This window comes from Clytia hemisphaerica, unplaced genomic scaffold (genome assembly GCF_902728285.1).
Source record: "Clytia hemisphaerica strain Z4C2 unplaced genomic scaffold, Clytia hemisphaerica genome assembly, whole genome shotgun sequence".
NCBI lineage: Eukaryota > Metazoa > Cnidaria > Hydrozoa > Leptothecata > Clytiidae > Clytia > Clytia hemisphaerica.
The window spans coordinates 1,908,813-1,932,126 of NW_027104389.1; the positions used below are offsets into that span (position 1 = coordinate 1,908,813).

Below are 23,314 nucleotides of genomic sequence, written 5' to 3' on the forward strand. Positions count from 1 at the left end.
ATAAGTAGTTAGTTAGTTAGTAGTTGAAAAGTTGAACGAAGTAACTTTATATTATTGTTCTCATCATCTTCATTTCTCAAACTTTGTATATGAAATGTCTTTCAAACAGTATATAATCAATTAAAACTTTTAGAAATTGGAAAACAACAAAAGGATTATTGCACACTTAATTTAAGCTAATTGATTTTACAATCTTTAAACCCCACACAAAACTACTTTAATCGAATTAACTTTCGAGAGATTAAATTTTGCAATTTCGCAAATTTTTGCCATTTTTTGCAAAATTAAAACACGCGAGATTTTTGACTCGCCAAATTAAATTCACTATAAAAACCTTTTTAAATTCACATTTTTGGCATACAAACCAGTCTAGAGTCTCCATTTGTGGCAACAAAATGGCCCTTTTTCAACTGTTTTCAGGCTTATTCATGAAATTTAAATCCACGCAAAAATTTTCAAAACTCTTGACTCCAGAAAATTTTGCAATTTTTTTTGCTTGCAAAATTTAATCTCGCGAAGTATGTGATCACTCAAAAAGGCTTTTGAACAAGTATACATACATAACTTTTTAAATGTTATATTTCTATAAAAGATTTGTTATATACTATCAATAATATGGTAGGGATAATTCTTTTATATTCAAAAATGTGCAGAAAACTATACAATTATCATTTGAAAAGTATATTTTATATACATTAATATCAAAAAACCAAAACTTCAAAAGAGGGAAAACTTATCACTAAACATTGATACCAGAGTGCGGGACAAGGTTGGTATTACTGTAACACAAGTATTTCCATTTGATTGGTTCTACAGTGGTAGCACTGTAGTGGTAGATCATTTGGCTAACAGTGCAGTTAAGATTGGGTTCCACCTAAGCTGTTCAAAATGGTACTTGATACCTCTCCACACAATGTTTAGCAATTAAGAGAAGGATCGAGGGTAAATGGAACAATCCAGGGCGCCTTCCCCTACCTTCAGGTAGATAGCTATTGAAAGAGAAGCCTTTGGGTTGTCTCCAACTTTTTTCACCTTAACTTATGGTTTTAACAAGAAACATTTGCTATGACCCTAATTTCACACAAATTCATTGATTTAGACTACTTTCAGCTTCTCCAATGCCTCCCCAACATAGTTTTTAAAAAATCTTTGAACTGAAAATTCTCAAAAATATCAAGAAAACTTTTTTTACTGAGCTTCAGCTTCAGGTCCTGAAAGTACTCCCAGATATGGCTGGTCATATGCAGCAAAATTCAATACTACCATATTTATATTCAATTTTCCATATTTACATTAAATAGCAGGGTTTGATTTTTATTTGCTTAAAAGTACTGCTCTAACTTGGGACTATCTGACAAAACATGGGACGGCAATTCGGCCCCCATTTCACCGATTTTCATTTTCTTTGATTTGAGTTAATGAACAGCATATTAAAAAATACATGATTTCTCTTTTACGTCTCCCCGTTTATCAAAATCTCGAAAATTTTCCAACCCCACCCTCGTTTATTCGAGCCCCCCCCCCTTTATTTGGAACCTAAGAGAATCAAAATATGAAAAAAAATTCGTAGTGGAACACACACGAATGTCTGGGGAACAACGAAGAAGAAGAACAAGTTAGTGGCAAAACGATGATGGAGCGTTTGACGTCATTCTAATTCCTTTAGACAGACATTATGGCTCTTATGTAACAATAATAAATTATTATCCATCCAAATGGATGGCTCTGTGGTATAGTGGTCATTGGACCTTGGTTGCTGCACGAGACTGAGGTTCGATTCCTACTCGCTGCAGTTCACTTGGCAAGTGAATGAACCTTCGCCCGGGTCAACCCATGTCATGTGAGGAGAATTGGGTAATCAGTTCAAAGTGCTAGAAGGGGCGCTAATTGAAGGCGTCTATATTGCGAAAATGGGCCTCAAAAAGCCTCTTGCTTGCTAGAAAACATGTTAATCTATAAAAATCTTATAAACACACAATTATGGACATCAAAGTTTGGTATCATCTACGGCTGAAGACAGAGCTTCATTTTCATTTTCATCCACTTCAATCAAGTCTTCGTAATAAACATCATCTTCCTGCTCAGTTTTAATTTTATTAATCATGCCACCCAAGTTAATAAACTGTCTTGTTAAATCTTTGTCCATTGCTTTTACATCTTGAATATCATTCTTCAATTTGGCCAGCATTTCATCCATTCGGTTCTTTTGTTCATTCCAACTTTCATTTTTTTTGCTGTTTTCATCCTGCTTGTTTTTACTCATAATTTCTAATTTTTCGAGTCTGGGTGCCTTTTTCCCTATCTAAAGTTAAACCAAAGTTGCATACATGTTACAAATGAATCATACTAGCTAAAATTACTATAATACCTTTCATGTTGGCCATGTTATGGAATAGACCTTTTTTCAAAGAGGACGTCCTGTTGAATAATTGTCTAGTCCAGCCATAAAAACATTGATACAGCCATGCATAATTACTGTATCATGCATATTGTAATAATTATGCATGGTTTTATCATTGTTTTTCTGCTGGACTACATAATTATTCAACAGGGTGGCCTCTTTGAAAAAAGGTCTATCAAATAAAAACCCAAAGCACCCAGCAAAACGTTTCTTCGATTTGATTTGCTTTCTTTTTCAACTTTTTTTTCAAAATTCTAGTCTGCTAATGACCGATGGCTTTTACCATTGTTCTCGCTGCGGAAAGGCATGAGCACAGACTATAAAAACGTCTATTATCAGGACGTAACAAAAGACAAAAGTTTATTCATTTTGTTTCAATAAAAGACAAACAGATATACATTTGCTAACAAAAATTTTTAAATAAATATTAAAATTATTATTTAATTCATAATTTTGAGCAATAGATCCAAAAATGTTCCAAATGTTCAAGCAACCAAAGTCTTGTATATTGTAAACTTTGATGAAAACTTTCGGCAGACGGAGGTTTTGGAAAAAGGAAAACGAAAGCACGTGTTTGACGTAAACAAAAATTTATAAGGGCGACGTTGTCAGTTAGTTTGAATTTTGGAACCTTTGGGTGTCTGGGTCTTCATTTCGTTTGCAAAAATGGCAGAAGAGAAGGTTCCTTTCAAGAGAGCACAGGTAAGCAGATTTAATGACGATCGGGTAAGCTAATGAGAAGAGATCTACAGAATAGTTTTATACTTTAAATCGTTCACTAATATAATTATAAGTATTCTAATACCAAAGCTTTTATACGGTTTGGAACTATCAGAGATGACCAAATCTTTCGAATCATTGTAAACACTCAGTTCAGAAATTCTATCAAATCTCTCTGGGGAATATCAAAGCACTCCAACAAAGGACTATCTGTTAACCAACTTGTCCACAGAAAACTTTTCCCCTACGCTGTCACACTTTGTAAACGTATGTAACGAATGTGAAATAAACATTTGTGATGTCCTGCGCTGCTTAGGAAAAAGATAGACTAGAAATAACAAAAGAAAATGTACTGGAAAGTGAATCTAAAGAGAACATACCGTGAAAAAGGGTAACTTGCATCAGTGGAGGCTAACATGCATATACCCTAATTCACAGACCAACTAGAGCAGTATTACTTCTCTTCAAAGTGTTGACATGGAAACATTATGACAAAATTACTTGACAATAGAAAAACGTACCTTTGATCAGAATCACTTTTCTTTTCCCACAACAACATGTCACAAGTTTTGAAGAGCGTGATTGTAAATGTCTTTTGCCTACTCTCCTCTGCACACTCTCCCCCGTTTTCGCCACTTGTTTAAAAAAAATGTCAAAATGGGGTGGTGTCCATAAGGTTGCGTACTTACTTTTTTTTGCCGCCCCTGTCTCTCAAGGGTGGCTGAAGGGTGGTGGATATTTTACCGAGTGGATGGGGAAACCAGGCTCATATCTATCAGCCAATCATATTTTGGACTAATGACGTAATCGCGACTTATTCTTTTGAAAATTCTAAATAACAAGATGTCAGATTACAAAGCGTGTAAAAGTGAGGTCATTTGGAAAATGCAATTCATGGTAATTATAATTATCTTTCCTCAATTAATTACATGTTTCTTAAATTTGATTTTCATATTACAAGGTGAGAAAACCATGACCAGACAAGTCTGTGAATTGGGGTATATGCATGTTAGCCTCCACTGATGCAAGTTACCCTTTTTCACGGTAGTTTATGGCGCGCCAAAGCGGAAATAAATACTATCTTTCATTTCGCGACACTATCTTTCATTTCGCGACACTATCTTTCATTTCGCGACACTATCTTTCATCTTGCGACACTATCTTTCATCTCGCGACACTATCTTTCATCTCGCGACACTATCTTTCATTTCGCGACATTATCTTTCATCTCGCAACACTATCTTTTATTTCACGACACATTTCGCGACACTATCTTTATTAAAACGACACTATCTTTTTTAAAACGACACTATCTTTTTTTAAACGATACTATCTTTCCAAAAAAACATTATCTTAATTGAAACGATACTATCTTTTTTACGGGATACTATCTTTTTTTATGGAAGCCGAGAAGTGCCATCGACAAAAAAATATTTATTCATTTTAGAAAAATAAATTTAAATCTTGAAAAAAAATATTTAGTTTTAGAAAAAAGTATTCAATCTTAGTAAAAAAAATTAAATTTAGAAAAGTTATCAATTTAGAGAAAAAAAATTAATTTTAGAAAAAAAAATTAATACATTTCTTGAAGAGTTAGTCATTTAGTTAAGAACATTGAGTAGTTATGCTTATAAAAAGGGTAATAAAAAGAGTTTGTTATGTAGATTAATTTTTGTTACCGAAATCTAACTCAACCGTTACCTATGATATGATAATCTACTTTTTTATGCAAAAAATCAGAAAACATTTTACCTACTGTACTTTATTCAATATTGAGCAAATCCTGAAAAACCGCATTTGCCCAAAATAATTTTTTTTCTTCAACAAAATTTGGTTCTGTCAACTTTGCATTGTTTGTGGATTGACATCTATGTGCAAAAAATCATCTGATGGTCTTCACAAAGTCACAAATCCAGGAAGTATGGAAACGAAAGTTTACTTTAGAATTTTTTTTCGGACGGTGGACTTTGTGTATGCACGCACGGAATCGGGCAAAAAAAATTTCTCTTTTTTCTCTTTTTTTTTCTGGAATGGAAAAAAAAAATGTTTTCTAAAATTAAATGTTTTTCCTAAAATTAATTTTTTTTCTATATCCAAATTTGTCTCTAAATTTAATTTTTTTTACTAAAATGAAATATTTTTTTGTCGATGGCACTTCTCGACTTCCACAATAAAGATAGTACCCTGTAAAAAAGATAGTGTCGCTTCAATTAAGATAATGTTTTTTGGGAAAATAGTGTCGCGAAATGAAAGATAGTGTCGCAAAATGAAACGCACTCAAAAGAAAAGTTGAACACATTTCAACTTTTTTCAACCGTTACGTCAGATCGCGCCAATGGAGTTGCTTCATTTATCTTTTGACCAATAGCATGGAAGCTCTGCTCGAAAAAGTGCGATCAAAGCGCGCGCAAGTGGAGACCGGTCTTAAGGAAACCAGGTTCTTTTAATTATTTTCGGTTCACGGTAAAAAGGTCTACTAAAAAATTCCTCGCATGCCAAATGTTGTTGTGATTTGGGCATCTTCGTTGAAAGCATGCTAATTAGTTTTTTAGTGATTACTACATCGTTAAAGTGTTCTTTTCAAATATAAGTAATAACAGTTCACATTTCTCATATTATATTAACAATCTGTGACGTGATAGAGAGAGAGTACAATTTAGTGATTGATTGATAATTTTGGTATGTATTTGTTTATGTTTGATTTTTTATTTCGAAGACCAGCCTACAGCTATGTCGAGATTAATGTCGATATTAGACGATCCTACGGTACTGCACTGAATTGGAATAAGAGTCACTCTTCAACTAAAGAGTGATTGGCTCTCGCATGTTGGGAATAATCTAAAATCATTTTTTAAGAATTTTCTTGCTTGACAGGGTAGAATTATACAGGTCATGCATAGCTGTCAACTCTCCCGCATTGGGCGGGAGACTCCCGCATACCAACGTTTTCTCCAGCGGGAAAAAAATTCAGCCAAATCTCCCGCATTTTCAGGATTTTCTCCCGCATTCCCAAAAATTTTCCGATTTCCCGAAAAAAAATTCAGGTTTTGAAAAAATAAAATTGCAAAATTTCCTAATTTTGGAAAATTGGGACAAAAAATTCACCAATTTCCCTGATTTCCCAAAAGAAGTTTCCAATAAAATCGAATTTCGCGGGAAAATTCCTCTGATTTACCGATCTTCCAGTTTGGAAAAATTGGATTATCGGACAAAATTTTTCCGACATGGAGCTCTCCCAGGCTCTCCCGCATTTTTGTTAGGCGAAGTTGACAGCTATGGTCATGGCAAATAAAATTAGTCTATGGTGTGCTAATTATTATTATTATAGAAGTGTATTTCGCAGGTCTATTGACCTCTATGAAACAATCTCATTTAAATTTACAGTTTATCGTTATAATGTAACAAAGTTCTAGGCACAAGGGCCTCAGTAACTGGTCGTGATTATTCTCATTGTACAAGTACTTTTTTCATATAAAGTCGAGTTCTTGGGCTTCCACGGACTTTCCACTGGAAGCTGTCATCGTTCTTCTTCATATTTCGTTCTTTTGCCTTTTGGCACCATTCCTTAACGAGGTTTCGTTCGTTTTTTGACAGATCGTCTGTTAAATTCCGTTAAATTCGTAACGGCGTCTTGAATTGCAGATCCCCTTTAGCACCTTTTCTTTATCTTCCTCACTTTGAAATGTAAGTTTCAATGGACGGTAATGTTTTTTCTCTTCGTTTTCAAGTGTTAGGGTACCGATTATGGCTGGCCGCATGTAGCAAAATTCAATACTTTTTTATTTTTATTCAATATCCATATTTATATTCAATTTTCGATATTCATGTTCAATTTTCTATATTTATATTCAATTTTCAATATTCATATTCAATTATTTCATATTTTCATTCAATAATTATTGTCAATAAAAAAGTATTTGCCAATAAAAAAAATATTTGCCAATAAAAAAAATATTGCCAATAAAAAAGTATTGGCCGTAAAAAATTATTGCCAATAAATTTTCTCATTCAATAAGTTTTCAGTAAAGGTTGAATGAAGGTCTCCACAATAGATATATCACGTGATCACTTAAGGAATTCGTGATTGTTTACTTGGAACCTCAGCCATACAACAATGATTGAAAAACACACAGCGCGCTAGATAAAGCGTAATAAAATGCGCCAAAGTGAATTTTCTACCTCATTTCATTGCTGGGTCCGCATGGTTTTCACACAACCGACGGATTGAAGGTAAAATCGACTATTAATTTGAAATATGTGCTACTGGAAAAGAATGAAACCACCAGATTCAATCCGTCGTCATTTGGTGCACACATTGAGGTTGATTTCACTACCTTATAACCCTGGGGCACTTCATCATTTTATCATCACTGTACTGGTGCTGGCTGTCTGAACAGCATTACCTACTGCACTGGAGGAGACAGATACTTACCCCTGGAGGGTCAAGAAAAGTACCCAATCTAAACTGTTAAATTGCATTACAGAAGGTTATCAAGCAAGTTTACCAACAGCCCGACAGCCAACCAGTCAACTTCCTTCAGTCCTTTTCTCAAGTTTTGCTTTGCAAGAAACTCACATGTTTATTTTTCGTGCGAAAGAATCACAAATTATATCACGTGACCGGTGTAAAAAATGTTGAAATGTTGTCACGTGATTTTTTTGAAGAGACAAAATACATTCAACGTTTGCTAAAAACTTATTGAACGAGAAAAAAATTATTGGCAATATTTTTTTATTGACAATATTTTTTTTATTGGCAATATCTTTTTTATTGGCAATAATCTTTTTTATTGGCAATATTTTTTTTATTGGCAATATTTTTTTTATTGGCAATAATTATTGAATGGAAATATAGAAAATTGAACATGAATATAGAAAATTGAATATAAGTATGGATATTGAATAAAAATAAAAAAGTATTGAATTTTGCTACATGCAGCCAGCCATAACCGATTCTTTCTGATTTTTTTACCTTGATTTCTCCTATATTCAGTTTTGAAATTACATGCTTTTCTATGTAGTCGATATCTTTCTTATCCGCTATCTCTTCCGTGTCTTCCGTAGTTTCATATAGGTGATGTATCATGAGATTACACGAAGTTGCTTCAATCCATTTTTTATCCTTATTTTCTTTTTCAAGGAACTGCTTTATCGTTTTCTTTTGCGACTCAAGATGTTTCTTTGTTATTTCTGAATAACTTGATTTTTCACAAGCAATTTCATTCACAGACGAAGAAAATTACAGAAATTACATGTTTTTCTATGTAGTCAATATCTTTCTTATCCGCTATCTCTTCCGTGTCTTCCGTAGTTTCATATAGGTGATGTATCATGAGATTACACGAAGTTGCTTCAATCCATTTTTTATCCTTATTTTCTTTTTCAAGGAACTGCTTTATCGTTTTCTTTTGCGACTCAAGATGTTTCTTTGTTATTTCTGAATAACTTGATTTTTCACAAGCAATTTCATTCACAGACGAAGATTTCTTGTTTGCGATTTTATTTATTTTGCCTTCCAGCACGTCAATTCTTTTATTGAAGGTGTTTTCAATTTCTGCGACTGCTTTATTCACATTGTTAGTTGACACTTTAGCCTTCAAATTTGAAATATCCTCCCGTTGTGCTTTTATTATGTTCTCACATGCATCGATATCTTTTTGTAAATCTCCAACAGACTTGAAGTTCAATTTCTTTTTCAATTCTGGTGTTATGATCACACAGCTCATGCATTGATAGCTTCTAGATTTGTGTTGAAGATAAAGCTGGATTTGATAAGGAGGAAGCTCAGAGCAAGCCAAATGAACTTGACGTTCGCATTTCTTGCATTGTAAAGTGTCCTTTTTATTTGTGTTTGCATGGATGAGGCAGCTTGATGGGGTACAAGAACCAATTTTCTCGAATTCATTGTCAAACTTTGTGTGGCCGAGTGGATAAGGCTGTGAACTGATAATAGGATGACAGTCATTTTCGAGAGTTTGAATCCTATACGGTGCGTTAAAATTTGTGTTATTTTGTCAACATTGACCAAACTTTTTCTGGTTTTACGAGCTCTTATTGATATTTTTGAAAATTTCCATTAAAATTTTAACCCTTCTCTTAATAATCCAGTATTCCAAAACTTTCAACTAAAAAAATGCATAAAAATCAATATTTTCGTGTCCTCTTTTTATTTTACAAACACTTTTTTTCCAAACCACAAGTGAAAAGAAATGCAAAACTGACTGATATTATACTGCTAAAGAATACAGGTGCCAGTTTGCTTGCGAGGGTTAGAAATTCCCGTGAGCAATCTCGTTATTTATCAGAATGTAAAACAATTAAAATCTGCCATTTTGATGAAGACCCCCCAAAATATTGAATTTTTAGGGCTTACAATTTTGCCTGAAAAATAATATAGATTATAATTTCTGCCCAGGCTTGCTTGTTTTTTTTTCTATTTTCTTTTGTTTTATGTTTTCAAACAGGGGGGGGGGTCAACATTTATAATACCAACCCATAGCCCAAAAACCTGACTTTTGACCTTTTGAGCTAAGTTAACACCACCACCCATGGCGTTCTAAATTCAAGGCCTAGCAAGCGTGCTTTGACGTCAAAATCCTGTGGACCTAATTAATGATGTCATTGCAGTGTTGACGTCAAAAGAAAGAAAAAAAGTCAAGGTTTTACGATGAAACTTCAAATCTTTCAGAGAGATAGCTACGGAAAATGTTTATCTAGACAATATGATTTAGGAATAAGTTAGTTTATCATTTCTGTTATTTTCACTACGATATCCTAAGTACAATGAAATCTGAACACTTTATTTAAAAAAATAGACTATAGAAAATTGAAAGAATTGGATGCACTCAGAGTGTGATGATAGAAAAAGATGTTTCATTTTTCTTTTAGCTTAAGAACTTTCTGGCTCGCTCAGGAACGAGGCGTCTGCGATTTGCAGAAATTGTTCAGAAAGATGTTCGATAATATCATAGCATTATTTTTAGTGATAGAGTCAAAAACGTATGTGTGAGCGATAGACATCAAGACATCAGACAGTGATGTTCGGCAGACGAGATGTCGGATATGATTGAACATTATGTATGAAAACATCGTCCATTGACAAATCGTATCAGTCGGAATTTTCAAACCACCACGGTCAAGCTCGTGAAGATATTTCCCGTACTTTTGAGCGTAAAACATCGTAGCATCGAATAACTCCTGCTCACTCATCTCATCTTTACGAGCTACATAACCGGCCATATATATAAGAGACATTTTTGTTTCGACCGGGATGGACATCTCTTCCTCTTCTAACTGGTTGAGCAAACTTATTCCATCACGATCAAGAGCAAAAAAACACTTGTCACAACAATGACCCGGTTCAGCTCGTAAAACGGACAGGTCGACATTCAACTTTAGCAAAAGTTTGGTTTTCTTGATATCGAGTTTTTCGAGTACTTGTTGAGCAGTGATAAAATACGTTCCTGTAGATGAAGATAAAAGGAAAATTTTGAATTTTTGGTGTAAACTTGTAAGTAATCGAAAAACGCATCGCAAACTAATAATTACGTGGGTAAACAATTCAAGCCGTAAAATGATTAACAATGTTTAAAATGAAGACCTCATTTCAATTAGAAGAAATTAAAAAGTGTTCTCACCTCCGGAACCTTGTCTCAGCTTTCCAAATTCTTTTTCCAATGGATCTGAGCAAAATTCTCCAATCATAACATATTTTTGGTGAGGTGACATAAGAAGATGTTTCGTCAGCTCCACAAGACCATTTAGAGTATGGTGGAGTGCATTTGATGTATCTTTAGTCAATGTTTTCATGCGCTTTCCTCCCGATTTTTTTCCGATTGAGAGAAACCAATCAGCATAATCAATAAGTTGTTGCAAACGAGAATCTTGAGGAGAGTTGATAACGGCTTCTAACGGGTTGTTGTGTCGGATGTCTTTCCCAACGGTTCGAACATTTAAGATCTTCCACATAGTGTTGACTTTTTCGATGAATTTGACAGTGCCGGTGACATTCATGTTTTGCATCTGTGGGTGAACTTTAAGTGCTGCTAACGTCTCTTCACAAAAAACACGGAGACATGTCGATACACGTTGCCGTTCGACCGGTTTGGGGCGTACGGCGACTTCGGTCAACTTTGATAAGCCACGAACTCCGCAGAAGTTTGACATGTTTTCAACTTCGTGTAATCGGATAAGGTCAGACCACTTGGCAACGAATGTATCATCATCTTCTTTGAATGTGAGTTGGCCAGTCTTCTCTGTTAACCAATTATTTCGAATACTTTTAATCAGGTGAACAAAATCGAACAGAAGGAAAATACCATCAGTTGTCAACCAGGGTTTGTCTGTGACCGTATCAAACTGCTTGAAGAAATTCTGGTTCGTTCGATTTCCATCGACGATTATTGATTTGATATCGGCACCAGCGCCACGCAACAGAGCAATAGTTTGCTGAATTTGATCGAACAAAAAAGCAGCAGTCATAGCTTTCACAGGAATCATTTTGAATAAAAACGTTGGACCACCGAATAAGCATTTCACCATAATTCCGAGTACGGAAGTTGCTAAACTGGATGGGTTGTTTTCTGCCTGACCAAAGACGGTTCCGCCATGATAGAGTAGGCACTGTTTTACATACACTTCGTCTGCCATGACTATACACTTTCTCTGGTCAGGTTTTACAGCTTTGATGATTTCGTTGATAAATGTCCTGTCGGATGTGTTGTTGACTTTGGACGAGATGTTGGTTAGCGTCTTGATTGAGGGGAGTTTGAAATCGGATCGGAGCCTTGAGTAGAGTGAACGAGATTGAGAAAAGTAGCCGAATGCTCGCATCAGTACTTGCGGAGAATAGAGTTTTTTTCCGACTTGAGGTGGTTTCATAGATTCTATTTGTTCTTGTAAAATGGTTTGATGCCGAGTGAATTCACTATTTTTCAAAAAGCAAAGTGCTTCCTCAAGACACGACCATGAATCGAGATGAGTGATACGATTTTTCGAAAGGGATTTTATGGTACATTGAACACCCATTTTGTACGCAATGAATCTCAAATCTTTCGATATTTTCAGCGAAAATGATGGTATTCCTGATATATATTCACCAGATTGAATCCACTGTTCACCATTGACTTGAAATGCGACAATAGGCAAACCGAGTAATGTCAATCGATCGGAGTTGGCGATGTCCTCAAATTTTAGTTTGTCGCGATTTCTAAACTCTTCCATCTCATCCTCCTGCTGGCTGCGAGTTTCGAAAGACGTGCGTTTTGTTGGTCTTGGAGGTGGAAGAGGTGTTGGAATGGAACTGGACGGTATATTATCAAAGATTGATGGTGGTTCGATTGGTCGAGGAAGGATGTTCTGACCTAAAGAAAGAAATAAACATAGCGTTTAAGAGTTAATTGAACTTTGTGTTGTAGATTTGTATCTTATGGGCCTATGAGTGAATTATAAATACAAATTTTCAACAAAAACAAGCATCAGATTTGGATTTTTTATAATATCGAAAATATGTTAATGGATAAGCTATGAACAGAGAAAAACTTATCCGAAGACTTTATTTAGCTTGTTCAAATATTCCACGAAAGCAATAAGGTTACACACCTGTTTCAAAAGTAGTGTTTTCTGGCCAATGTTTACGGCAAACCGCTGGTGTATTGTTATTATTGACGATCTCTTCGGTAAGGTACGGAATGGATTTGATCCAGCGCTGCCTTTCATAGAGTCTTTTCTTCTTGCTTGGGAAACCATACATTGGAATTTTACGAAAATCGGCTAATTTTTCTTCATTCCTGATTCGTATATTATCATTTTGCGACGCTTTACTTTTGTTATAATTAGATTTGCAGCCACGCACAATGCATTTTCTACCCATTTTTTCGGTGTTGTTTTTCTTGCACGACGTCAAAAATGGGTGTGAACGTTAGATTTTTTTCTTTCTTTTGACGTCAACACTGCAATGACATCATTAATTAGGTCCACAGGATTTTGACGTCAAAGCACGCTTGCTAGGCCTTGAATTTAGAACGCCATGCCACCACCCCAAAATTGGTATCAATACCAACTTGAAAATCATAATTTTCAGAAAAAGGGGGGACCCACCCCCTTATTTTGGTATCGATACCAACTTGAAAATCATAATTTTCAGAAAAAGGGGGGCTCACGCCCTTAATTTGGTATCGACACCAACATGACTTTTTGAATTTGACAAAATATCATGGGACCCACCCCCTAATTTAGTACCAATACCAATCTGACAAATTTGAGTTTAAAGCTGTTTAAAGGGAACCCACCCCCTGTGGGGTCAGAGATGAGCAAACAGGAGTCAAGAAGGTAGGCGGAAGCCGTGTTCGTAACGGTTAACACTGTAAAGTGCATTGGATATGTTCAAACTGAAATAGAAAATTGAACAAAAACTAAGTCTAATGTATAAATGAAAATAAAGTAAAATTGAAGTTTGAATGACAAAGTTCTATGTGTAAGCTAAGTATAATTGAATGCTAGTAGAAAAATAAGTAATGAAAAATGTATCTTAAACCTAATAGCCACTGTAAGAAAGCAAAAGGCAAAGGAAGGGAAAGCAAAAAGAGAAAAACTCACCAGCTGGCCTGAATGTGAAAGCTGTGTAGGCAGCATGTACACAGGGTGTGTTAGACTAACACCAAGTGTATGAAAAGTGACTAAGTTTGCATTGATAAGAGACTAATTTGATTGATGTTGACTCCTTGAATGTCTCTGTTGAAGTGAGGCAAGTGGCTGAAAATGACCTCTATTTATGCATTCTGCAGAACAGATGCATAAATTACAGACCAAAAATTAATTTGACAAAAAATGAAATAAATTAGTGCAAATGCAAAGTAGATATTGAATTGACATAAATTAATGAATAAAATACTGACCAAACATATAAATTTCACAAAACTAAAGAAAAATACCAAAAGTGGTAGAAAAGTGTGTAAATTGCAGACCAAACTGAAAAATGTAAACAAACATGACAAAAACAAATGAAGACACAGAAAATGACACTGTGAAAAATGGTGGGAGTGTGTTGTTTGGGACTCTGAGATTTTGAGAACTTAAGGTTGCCTGCCTTAACACTCCCCCAACAGAATGAAAAATGTTTTTTTTTTTTTTTTTTTTTTTTTTTGATAATTAATTATAAGCTAAGGATTCAATTCTTCAACCCATACAATTGTGAGGTGATATCAATTTCATCAATACCATGGATCAATATCAATGAACGGACTGAACGATGGGTTACACGTTTGGTTTTCTCGTTATTGTTTACATATTCGACATCAACTTCACGAATCTTTCCATCTCGACCATTGTTGACGTTCTGAATTCGACCAAATTGATAAGTAGATGCAAGACTTGACTCTTGCTTTGTGAAAAGCACGATATCTCCAGTTTTTATGTCTGTGTCGTTGTTGAACCATTTTGGTTGACTCATCAAGTTAGGTACATGAGCCGTGAGTGAGCCAGCACTCAAACCAAGTGTCGTAAATCTTTTTGTTTGTTCTAATGATCTTGTCGTAGTCATTAGACACAGATAATGGTTCTGTCGGTGATCTTTCATTGTTACGTCCAAGAAGTAGACGATTTGGAGTTAGTAGATCTGACATCTCGAAATGTTTATGATTTCCAACAGCTAGTGGTAAATTGTTGATTGTGTTTGAGATGGTTGATGCAAGTGTTTCCCAATGCAATATGGATAGACGTTCTTTGTTGATAGATTTTTCAATTGACTTCTTGATTTCAGATATCTTTCTCTCAACCCGACCATGAACATTATGTCCTCCAACAGGACACGTGGCAAATTCAATGTTGAGCTTGGAATGTAGATGTTGTTGAATATCGACGAGGTTCAATTCCATGGTTTCACATGCTTTTATTAGTTGACTTCCCTCATCCACAAGTAGCTTTTTTGGATAGCCCACTTCACATGCCAATCTTGTAAATGCTTGAAGAAAGGCAAGAGTGTCATAATTATCCATGACCTTGATTTTTGTTGATGTCGTTGTTGCACAGCAAAATACTACCAGCCAAATCTTGACTGTGGTTCGTTTGTGATGCTGGGAGTATGATAAGAATGGACCAGCCAGATCAGTCATTGTGGTGTAGAAAGCAGGTGCAATTTTGAGATTATCCTCTGAGAGAGGACCCATGATGACATTGAACTTCCGCTTTAGCAGGTAGCGACATCGTGGACAGGATGATCTGACCATCTTGACCAGTGATCGTCCTTCTAAGATATAACATTGCTGAAGAACGTAACGCCATGTTGTTTCCTTTCCTGAGTGCATAGCGGTGGGGTGATTCCAATGAATGTCCATAATAATTGAATATGCCAATGGGGAATTCTTGTCGACAAGTGGGACGCAAAAGGTTGAAGCAGTGAGGTCCTTCATCGTGGATGTTGCCTTTCCAAGTGTAGAGATTTGATCGGTTGGCAGGATACGTCCAGTGAAGTAAAGAATTCCATCCTTTTCCTCTGAGATCTTCTTGAACTTTGATCGATCGTTGAAGTGCTTCACCTCTTGTGTTGCCTTCTTGAAGAAGTATTGTCTGGAGTTGCTGATATCCTCATCGGTCAAAGATGGTAATTGATTTAGAGGATTGATTTTAGAAGTTATGGTAAATTTCTTTCGAAGAGCATTGATGTATTTGATGACATATCCCATGATTCTGATGACCGTGTGAAATCTTTTGAAGTTGGGATCCAACAAGTAGCATGATAACTTGTACCTGTCTGATATAGCCTCAGGAAGTGTTAGTTTTGTGGAGGAAATGAAGCAATTGATAACTTCTTTTCGATCATCATCCCTTGATTCCTTTTTCATGAGTTGTTTCTCCTGAGCATTGAGTGAGATTTCCTGAACTGATTGGTCTGGAAATGTTGATGCGTCTTGATTCATCCATGGATATCCTTGGATCCAGTGAGAATTTTGATCTATTTCTTTGATTGATTCACATCTTCTTGTGCCCAAGTCTGCGATCATGTCTTCGGACTTTAAGTATTCCATTCATTGATATCTGTGAATCGGTGTATTTCTGAAACTCTATTTCTTGTCCATTGCTTGAGATTCAGGTTGTCATTGCTAATCCAATATAATGTGATCTGTGAATCTGTGAATTTTATGGAAGACTTGTGCTTGTCTTTGAGGGCTTGTTTGATGGTATGTCCTGAATGAGCATTGATCATTGAAGCAAACAATTCAGCCCTTGGTTGGGTGTACTCTTGTGAAATCAGTTTTGAACGACCAAATATGAGTTGACACGAATGCAATCCATTTTTCCTTTGGAATCTGACATAAATAGCGATACAGACAAGATATTTGCTGGCATCACCAAATTCAAGTGTCTGGATGTCCAAGTTTGCTGCATCGTCTGGGATGATTGCACGTTTGAATCTGACTTTCTTGATTTCATCCATCATCTCGAAATGATTGATCCAGAGACTTCTGAGGTTATCTGGAAGGACGTCATCCCAATCCATCTTTCTTTTGACCAGATCGTGGAGGTCCAACTTCATGGTTGCTACAATTGGAGTGATAAGTCCGGTGATGTCATATAACTCTGCAACTTTGGCAACACATTGACGTCGAGTTAGATCCTTTGGGATTGTAGATTGCAGTGTTGGTTTTCGCCCTCGTGACTTCTTGGCAAAGTTGAGCTGTTGTACATCAAGTGAGATTTCGTCTTCATGAGGGAACCATCTAAGTCCAGCCACTGATACTGTTTCTCCATCATTTGATAGTGATTCTTGTGGTCTTTGTCCAGAGAAAGTGAACCCTTTTAGACTGAAATCACCATGACTGATGACAACTTCAAGATCGTCTGCCAGTTTGTGGGCCAAGTTGACTGTTGGTGCTCCTGATAGGCAATCGTCGACATACACATCATTTGAAACTATTTGATGGATTTTAGGATACTCATCTTTGAACAGTCGTGCAGTTTCCCTCAATCCTCTTTCTGCTTGATTGCCACTTGATTTGATTCCATATATGAGGGTTTTGATCACTTTTTCTTCTGGTGGCTTTGTAGAGTCGAGCTGATCTTGCCAAAGGTAACGCTGAAGACCCCAGTGGCTTGGATGTAGTTTGATTGAATTGTGCATTTTTTGAACATCTGTGTGGAAAACCACGGAGTGACACCTCCACCGCACGAAGATGTCAACAAGACGGTTCATGTTATTCCTTCCCTTGGCGAGATGGTCATGGATGCATCGAATACCACCCGACATGGTGTTGATACTGATGATTCTTTCCAAACAGCGCGCCATGGGATGTAATTTTGTAGATTTGATTGCGCCAATGACTGTTGCATTTCCTTCGGGAGATTTTTGACATAGTCGACGTAGCCAAGTTTTTGGAGTTTGTGTTCGGAGTTAATGATGTCATCTTTGTCATCAGGGTTTTTGACGAGTCTGTGAAGCTGTTGATTATACACTTTGAGAGCAATGCCTCGATTTGGAGATAATCTGCTTGGACTGTCCATGAGTGGAAGAGTAGCAATTGACTGGTGGTTTTGTATGTCCACTGTGACGGAATCATCTATGAATTGTTGTTCAGTTTCTTCTTTGATGCTCATGATCTCGTTGGTGAGGTTTTTGCATTTGGCACATCCTCTGCAACTGACGCAACGAAAAGTTTGTTCACTTCCAGCACGTTCTGCTTCGTTGAAGGTGTTGATTGTTGATTGTTCATCATCAAAATGATTACTCTTACTGTTGAAGACGTCACCAATTTGTGATAGATAACCGAGTAAACGAATGTCTGGATTAACGTCATACCCATTGTGAAAAAGACGAAGTTGGTTTGATACAAAGTGTGTTGATAAGTGTGCTGCACCAATCCTGTTGAAGACCTCATGAGGTCCCCCAATGATGCCAAATGAACCATCTGTGTTGACGAACTGTGATCTGTATATGGTAAGTCCGGATGGTAGTTGAAAGACAGGTTCTGGAAAATAGCGATTGTACTTCATCCCAATCATGAAATCTACATCACCTCCGATTGATTTAGGAACGCTAGGAAGGAATTGAATATTGTTACCTTCCTTGATGTAGCAATCTTTGATGTCATCGTAAACTTTTCCCTGTAGTGGATATTGTGGAAAGGTTTCAGTGATACGATCCATACATGGGCCAATCATCACGGCTTGTGATCCATGGCTGAGTGGAATTGATATTTTGTAGATACCACGTCTTGATACATTCTTTGAGCCACCAACACCATTCATTTCGACTTCGTATGATGAGTGTTTGACAGCGTTGGGTCCCAGGTGTCTGACTGCTTCGAAGCGACTGACAAAGTCACTGCAGCCAGTGTCGTAGAAGATCGTGTACGTTCGCTTGTTGATGCAGATTGACTGTAGCATAAAGATAGCATTGTTTGAGTCATCCACTTGTTGATGATGATTTGATTTGAATGTACTATGATAAATCCTGATGTCCTTTGAATAGGTTGGTAGTGGATGTTTTCGGATGCAAACGTCCTTGTAGTGTTCCAGGATGTCCTTGTTGACTTGTTCCAGCTTGTGTTCGTCGCAGACAAGGATATGCTTCTTGATCTTTTCATTAGCGTGTGACGGATGTTGACAAATAAATCTGTGTTGACATCTCCCTTCATTGTGTTTGCCTGTGCTGATCTTCGCTCCAGGGTAGAGGCATTGATGGCACAGGCTGTTGTCTTTGAGGAACTTCAGACGTTGGTCGGCTGTCATGTCTACGAACGTCTTACACGAGAAGTATTGGATCAGCTTGGTGTTCTTCGGGCCATTGGTCGGAACGTGATCATTGGCACCACAAATGAAGCATGTTGACAATGATGGTTGTTGAGGTGGTGTTGGTTGTCTTGGTTGTTGACCAAAGTAGGATGATCCTCTTCCTTTCTGCCTTCCATCTTTATCCTTGTCTTTCCCAGGGGTGGTGCCAACATTTGAGTGAAGGATGGTAACTTGTTGTTGGATTTTGATCTCCTTCTCCAAAAAGTCGATCATGAGCTTCCATTTATATTTTCCCTCTCTCGGATTGTCACAGCTGTATGTAAGCCATCTCATCAGTCTGCTTTGGCCCAACTTGTTTGAGAGGTGTGTAAGTGCGTCCCCATAGTATAATTCATTCTCGATGTGATGCGTTGAGGCTAGAAGCATCAAATCTCGCATGGTATTGACGATTTTGCTGAGCGATTCTGTGATTGGTTGAGTCTTTAACCTTCATATCAATGGATGTGAGGGTTGCGAGCTTTTGCGAAAGTAGTAGCTTTCGGTCTCCAAAGGCGTCCTTGAGTCGAAGCCAGATTTCATCGATGTCATTTACGTTCTTAACAAGTTCAAACGCATGTTTTCCAAGGTGATTGTTTTTCACAAAGTCTGGTTGTAAGGATGTTGGTACGTGATCAGAATAAAGTTTTTTGAAGTTGTCAATGAATGTGTAAATATCAATCTCAGCTTCGTAACCAATGAATTTGGGCAATTTGATATTTAGTTGAACCTTTTTGAAGGAGTCAAGTTTATCAAGTTCTCGAGATTTCATTTCATCGTTTATGGTCTTTTCATACTGTTGAGCAGATTTGTGAAGTGTGAATTTGTTTCTGAATAATTTGGACATAGGTAGCAACCTCATTAATTGTTGAAGAGTATGGCTTACCATATTTTTGTTCGTAGTTTTCCAGAGATTCTTGATGGTCTTGGAGTAAGAAACGTAGCTCTCTATCCTTATCTCTGTATTCTTGCGGAGCGCCTGGATGTCAGTGATGATGCAACGTTTCATGACATCAGTCGATTGTTTGATTAGAGGTGGAGCAAAGTCTTGAATGATGTCAAGGATTTCATCTTGATAGCCAATGAGCGAGAACAACAATGCTTTAACTTCTGGTTTACCGTCCATTTGGATGACTTGGTCGGACGACGGTTGAAGTTGGTCGGACGACAGTTGAAGTTGGTCGGACGACAGTTGAAGTTGGTCGGGACGACAGTTGAAGTTGGTCGGACGACAGTTGAAGTTGGTCGGACGACAGTTGATGAAGTTTGGTCGGACGACAGTTGAAGTTGGTCGGACGACGGTGAGTTGAAGTTGGTCGGACGACGGTTGAAGTTGGTCGGACGACGGTGAGTTGAGTCGGACGAAGTGAGTCGGACGACAAGTGAGTTGAGTCGGACGACAAGTGAGTTGAGTCGGACGACAAGTGAGTTGAGTCGGACGACAAGTGAGTTGAGTCGGACGACAAGTGAGTTGAGTCGGACGACAAGTGAGTTGAGTCGGACGACAAGTGAGTTGAGTCGGACGACAAGTGAGTTGAGTCGGACGACAAGTGAGTTGAGTCGGACGACAAGTGAGTTGTATCACTTACGGTTGAGTTGAGTTGAGTCTTATTCCCAGTGTTTCCATAAGTCTTGAAGTTGAAACGATTTTTCGGTCTCAAGTTATAACTCATCTACCAAACAGCGGTTGGTCGGTGAATGTTGATTGAACAGTGCGTGATGTGGTGATGCATCAGTTTATGTTGATAACGGTTAGAACTAGCTGGAACTAGAACTAGTTGGCACCTGTGNGGGTCAGAGATGAGCAAACAGGAGTCAATGAAGGTAGGCGGAAGCCGTGTTCGTAACGGTTAACACTGTAAAGTGCATTGGATATGTTCAAACTGAAATAGAAAATTGAACAAAAACTAAGTCCTAATGTATATATGAAAATAAAGTAAAATTGAAGTTTGAATGACAAAGTTCTATGTGTAAGCTAAGTATAATTGAATGCTAGTAGAAAAATAAGTAATGAAAATGTATCTTAAACCTAATAGCCACTGTAATAAAGCAAAAGGCAAAGGAAGGGAAAGCAAAAAGAGAAAAACTCACCAGCTGGCCTGAATGTGAAAGCTGTGTAGGCAGCATGTACACAGGGTGTGTTTGACTAACACCAAGTGTATGAAAAGTGACTAAGTTTGCATTGATAAGAGACTAATTTGATGTTGACTCCTTGAATGTCTCTGTTGAAGTGAGGCAAGTGGCTGAAATGACCTCTATTTATGCATTCTGCAGAACAGATGCATAAATTACAGACCAAAAATTAATTTGACAAAAAATGAAATAAATTAGTGAAAATGCAAAGTAGATATTGAATTGACATAAATTAATGAATAAAATACTGACCAAACATATAAATTTCACAAAACTAAAGAAAAATACCAAAAGTGGTAGAAAAGTGTGTAAATTGCAGACCAAACTGAAAAATGTAAACAAACATGACAAAAACAAATGAAGACACAGAAAATGACACTGTGAAAAATGGTGGGAGTGTTGTTTGGGACTCTGAGATTTTGAGAACTTAAGGTTGCCTGCCTTAACACTCCCCCAACAGAATGAAAATTTTTTTTTTTTGTGATTATAAACTAAGGATTCAATTCTTCAACCCATACAATTGTGAGGTGATATCAATTTCATCAATACCATGGATCAATATCAATGAACGGACTGAACGATGGGTTGCACGTTTGGTTTTCTCGTTATTGTTTACATATTCGACATCAACTTCACGAATCTTTCCATCTCGACCATTGTTGACGTTCTGAATTCGACCAAATTGATAAGTAGATGCAAGACTTGACTCTTGCTTTGTGAAAAGCACGATATCTCCAGTTTTTATGTCTGTGTCGTTGTTGAACCATTTTGGTTGACTCATCAAGTTAGGTACATGAGCCGTGAGCCAGCACTCAAACCAAGTGTCGTAAATCTTTTTGTTTGTTCTAATGATCTTGTCGTAGTCATTAGACACAGATAATGGTTCTGTCGGTGATCTTTCATTGTTACGCCCAAGAAGTAGACGATTTGGAGTTAGTAGATCTGACATCTCGAAATGTTTATGATTTCCAACAGCTAGTGGTAAATTGTTGATTGTGTTTGAGATGGTTGATGCAAGTGTTTCCCAATGCAATATGGATAGACGTTCTTTGTTGATAGATTTTTCAATTGACTTCTTGATTTCAGATATCTTTCTCTCAACCCGACCATGAACATTATGTCCTCCAACAGGACACGTGGCAAATTCAATGTTGAGCTTGGAATGTAGATGTTGTTGAATATCGACGAGGTTCAATTCCATGGTTTCACATGCTTTTATTAGTTGACTTCCCTCATCCACAAGTAGCTTTTTTGGATAGCCCACTTCACATGCCAATCTTGTAAATGCTTGAAGAAAAGCAAGAGTGTCATAATTATCCATGACCTTGATTTTTGTTGATGTCGTTGTTGCACAGCAAAATACTACCAGCCAAATTTTGACTGTGGTTCGTTTGTGATGCTGGGAGTATGATAAGAATGGACCAGCCAGATCAGTCATTGTGGTGTAGAAAGCAGGTGCAATTTTGAGATTATCCTCTGAGAGAGGACCCATGATGACATTGAACTTCCGCTTTAGCAGGTAGCGACATCGTGGACAGGATGATCTGACCATCTTGACCAGTGATCGTCCTTCTAAGATATAACATTGCTGAAGAACGTAACGCCATGTTGTTTCCACTCCTGAGTGCATAGCGGTGGGGTGATTCCAATGAATGTCCATAATAATTGAATATGCCAATGGGGAATTCTTGTCGACAAGTGGGACGCAAAAGGTTGAAGCAGTGAGGTCCTTCATCGTGGATGTTGCCTTTCCAAGTGTAGAGATTTGATCGGTTGGCAGGATACGTCCAGTGAAGTAAAGAATTCCATCCTTTTCCTCTGAGATCTTCTTGAACTTTGATCGATCGTTGAAGTGCTTCACCTCTTGTGTTGCCTTCTTGAAGAAGTATTGTCTGGAGTTGCTGATATCCTCATCGGTCAAAGATGGTAATTGATTTAGAGGATTGATTTTAGAAGTTATGGTAAATTTCTTTCGAAGAGCATTGATGTATTTGATGACATATCCCATGATTCTGATGACCGTGTGAAATCTTTTGAAGTTGGGATCCAACAAGTAGCATGATAACTTGTACCTGTCTGATATAGCCTCAGGAAGTGTTAGTTTTGTGGAGGAAATGAAGCAATTGATAACTTCTTTTCGATCATCATCCCTTGATTCCTTTTTCATGAGTTGTTTCTCCTGAGCATTGAGTGAGATTTCCTGAACTGATTGGTCTGGAAATGTTGATGCGTCTTGATTCATCCATGGATATCCTTGGATCCAGTGAGAATTTTGATCTATTTCTTTGATTGATTCAC

General features: G+C 37.1%; 3 protein-coding genes across 3 annotated transcripts; all 3 read right to left on the minus strand.

Moving 5' to 3' along the window:
- Positions 1–1,987: 1,987 nt before the first annotated feature.
- LOC136819560 (uncharacterized) lies at positions 1,988–12,518 on the minus strand. Its single transcript, XM_067075794.1, has 4 exons — positions 10,759–12,518; positions 10,284–10,584; positions 8,374–9,064; positions 1,988–2,302 (listed from the first exon to the last, which is right to left on the minus strand). Exons 1-4 carry the CDS (start codon positions 12,341–12,343, stop codon positions 1,988–1,990), a joined length of 2,892 nt encoding a protein of 963 aa, XP_066931895.1. The 5' UTR covers positions 12,344–12,518.
- Positions 12,519–14,574: 2,056 nt separating this feature from the next.
- On the minus strand, positions 14,575–16,119 carry LOC136819561 (uncharacterized). Its single transcript, XM_067075795.1, has one exon. It carries the CDS (start codon positions 16,117–16,119, stop codon positions 14,575–14,577), a length of 1,545 nt encoding a protein of 514 aa, XP_066931896.1.
- Positions 16,120–16,130: 11 nt separating this feature from the next.
- Positions 16,131–17,237, minus strand: LOC136819562 (uncharacterized). Its single transcript, XM_067075796.1, has one exon. It carries the CDS (start codon positions 17,235–17,237, stop codon positions 16,131–16,133), a length of 1,107 nt encoding a protein of 368 aa, XP_066931897.1.
- Between the last annotated feature and the right edge of the window lie 6,077 nt (positions 17,238–23,314).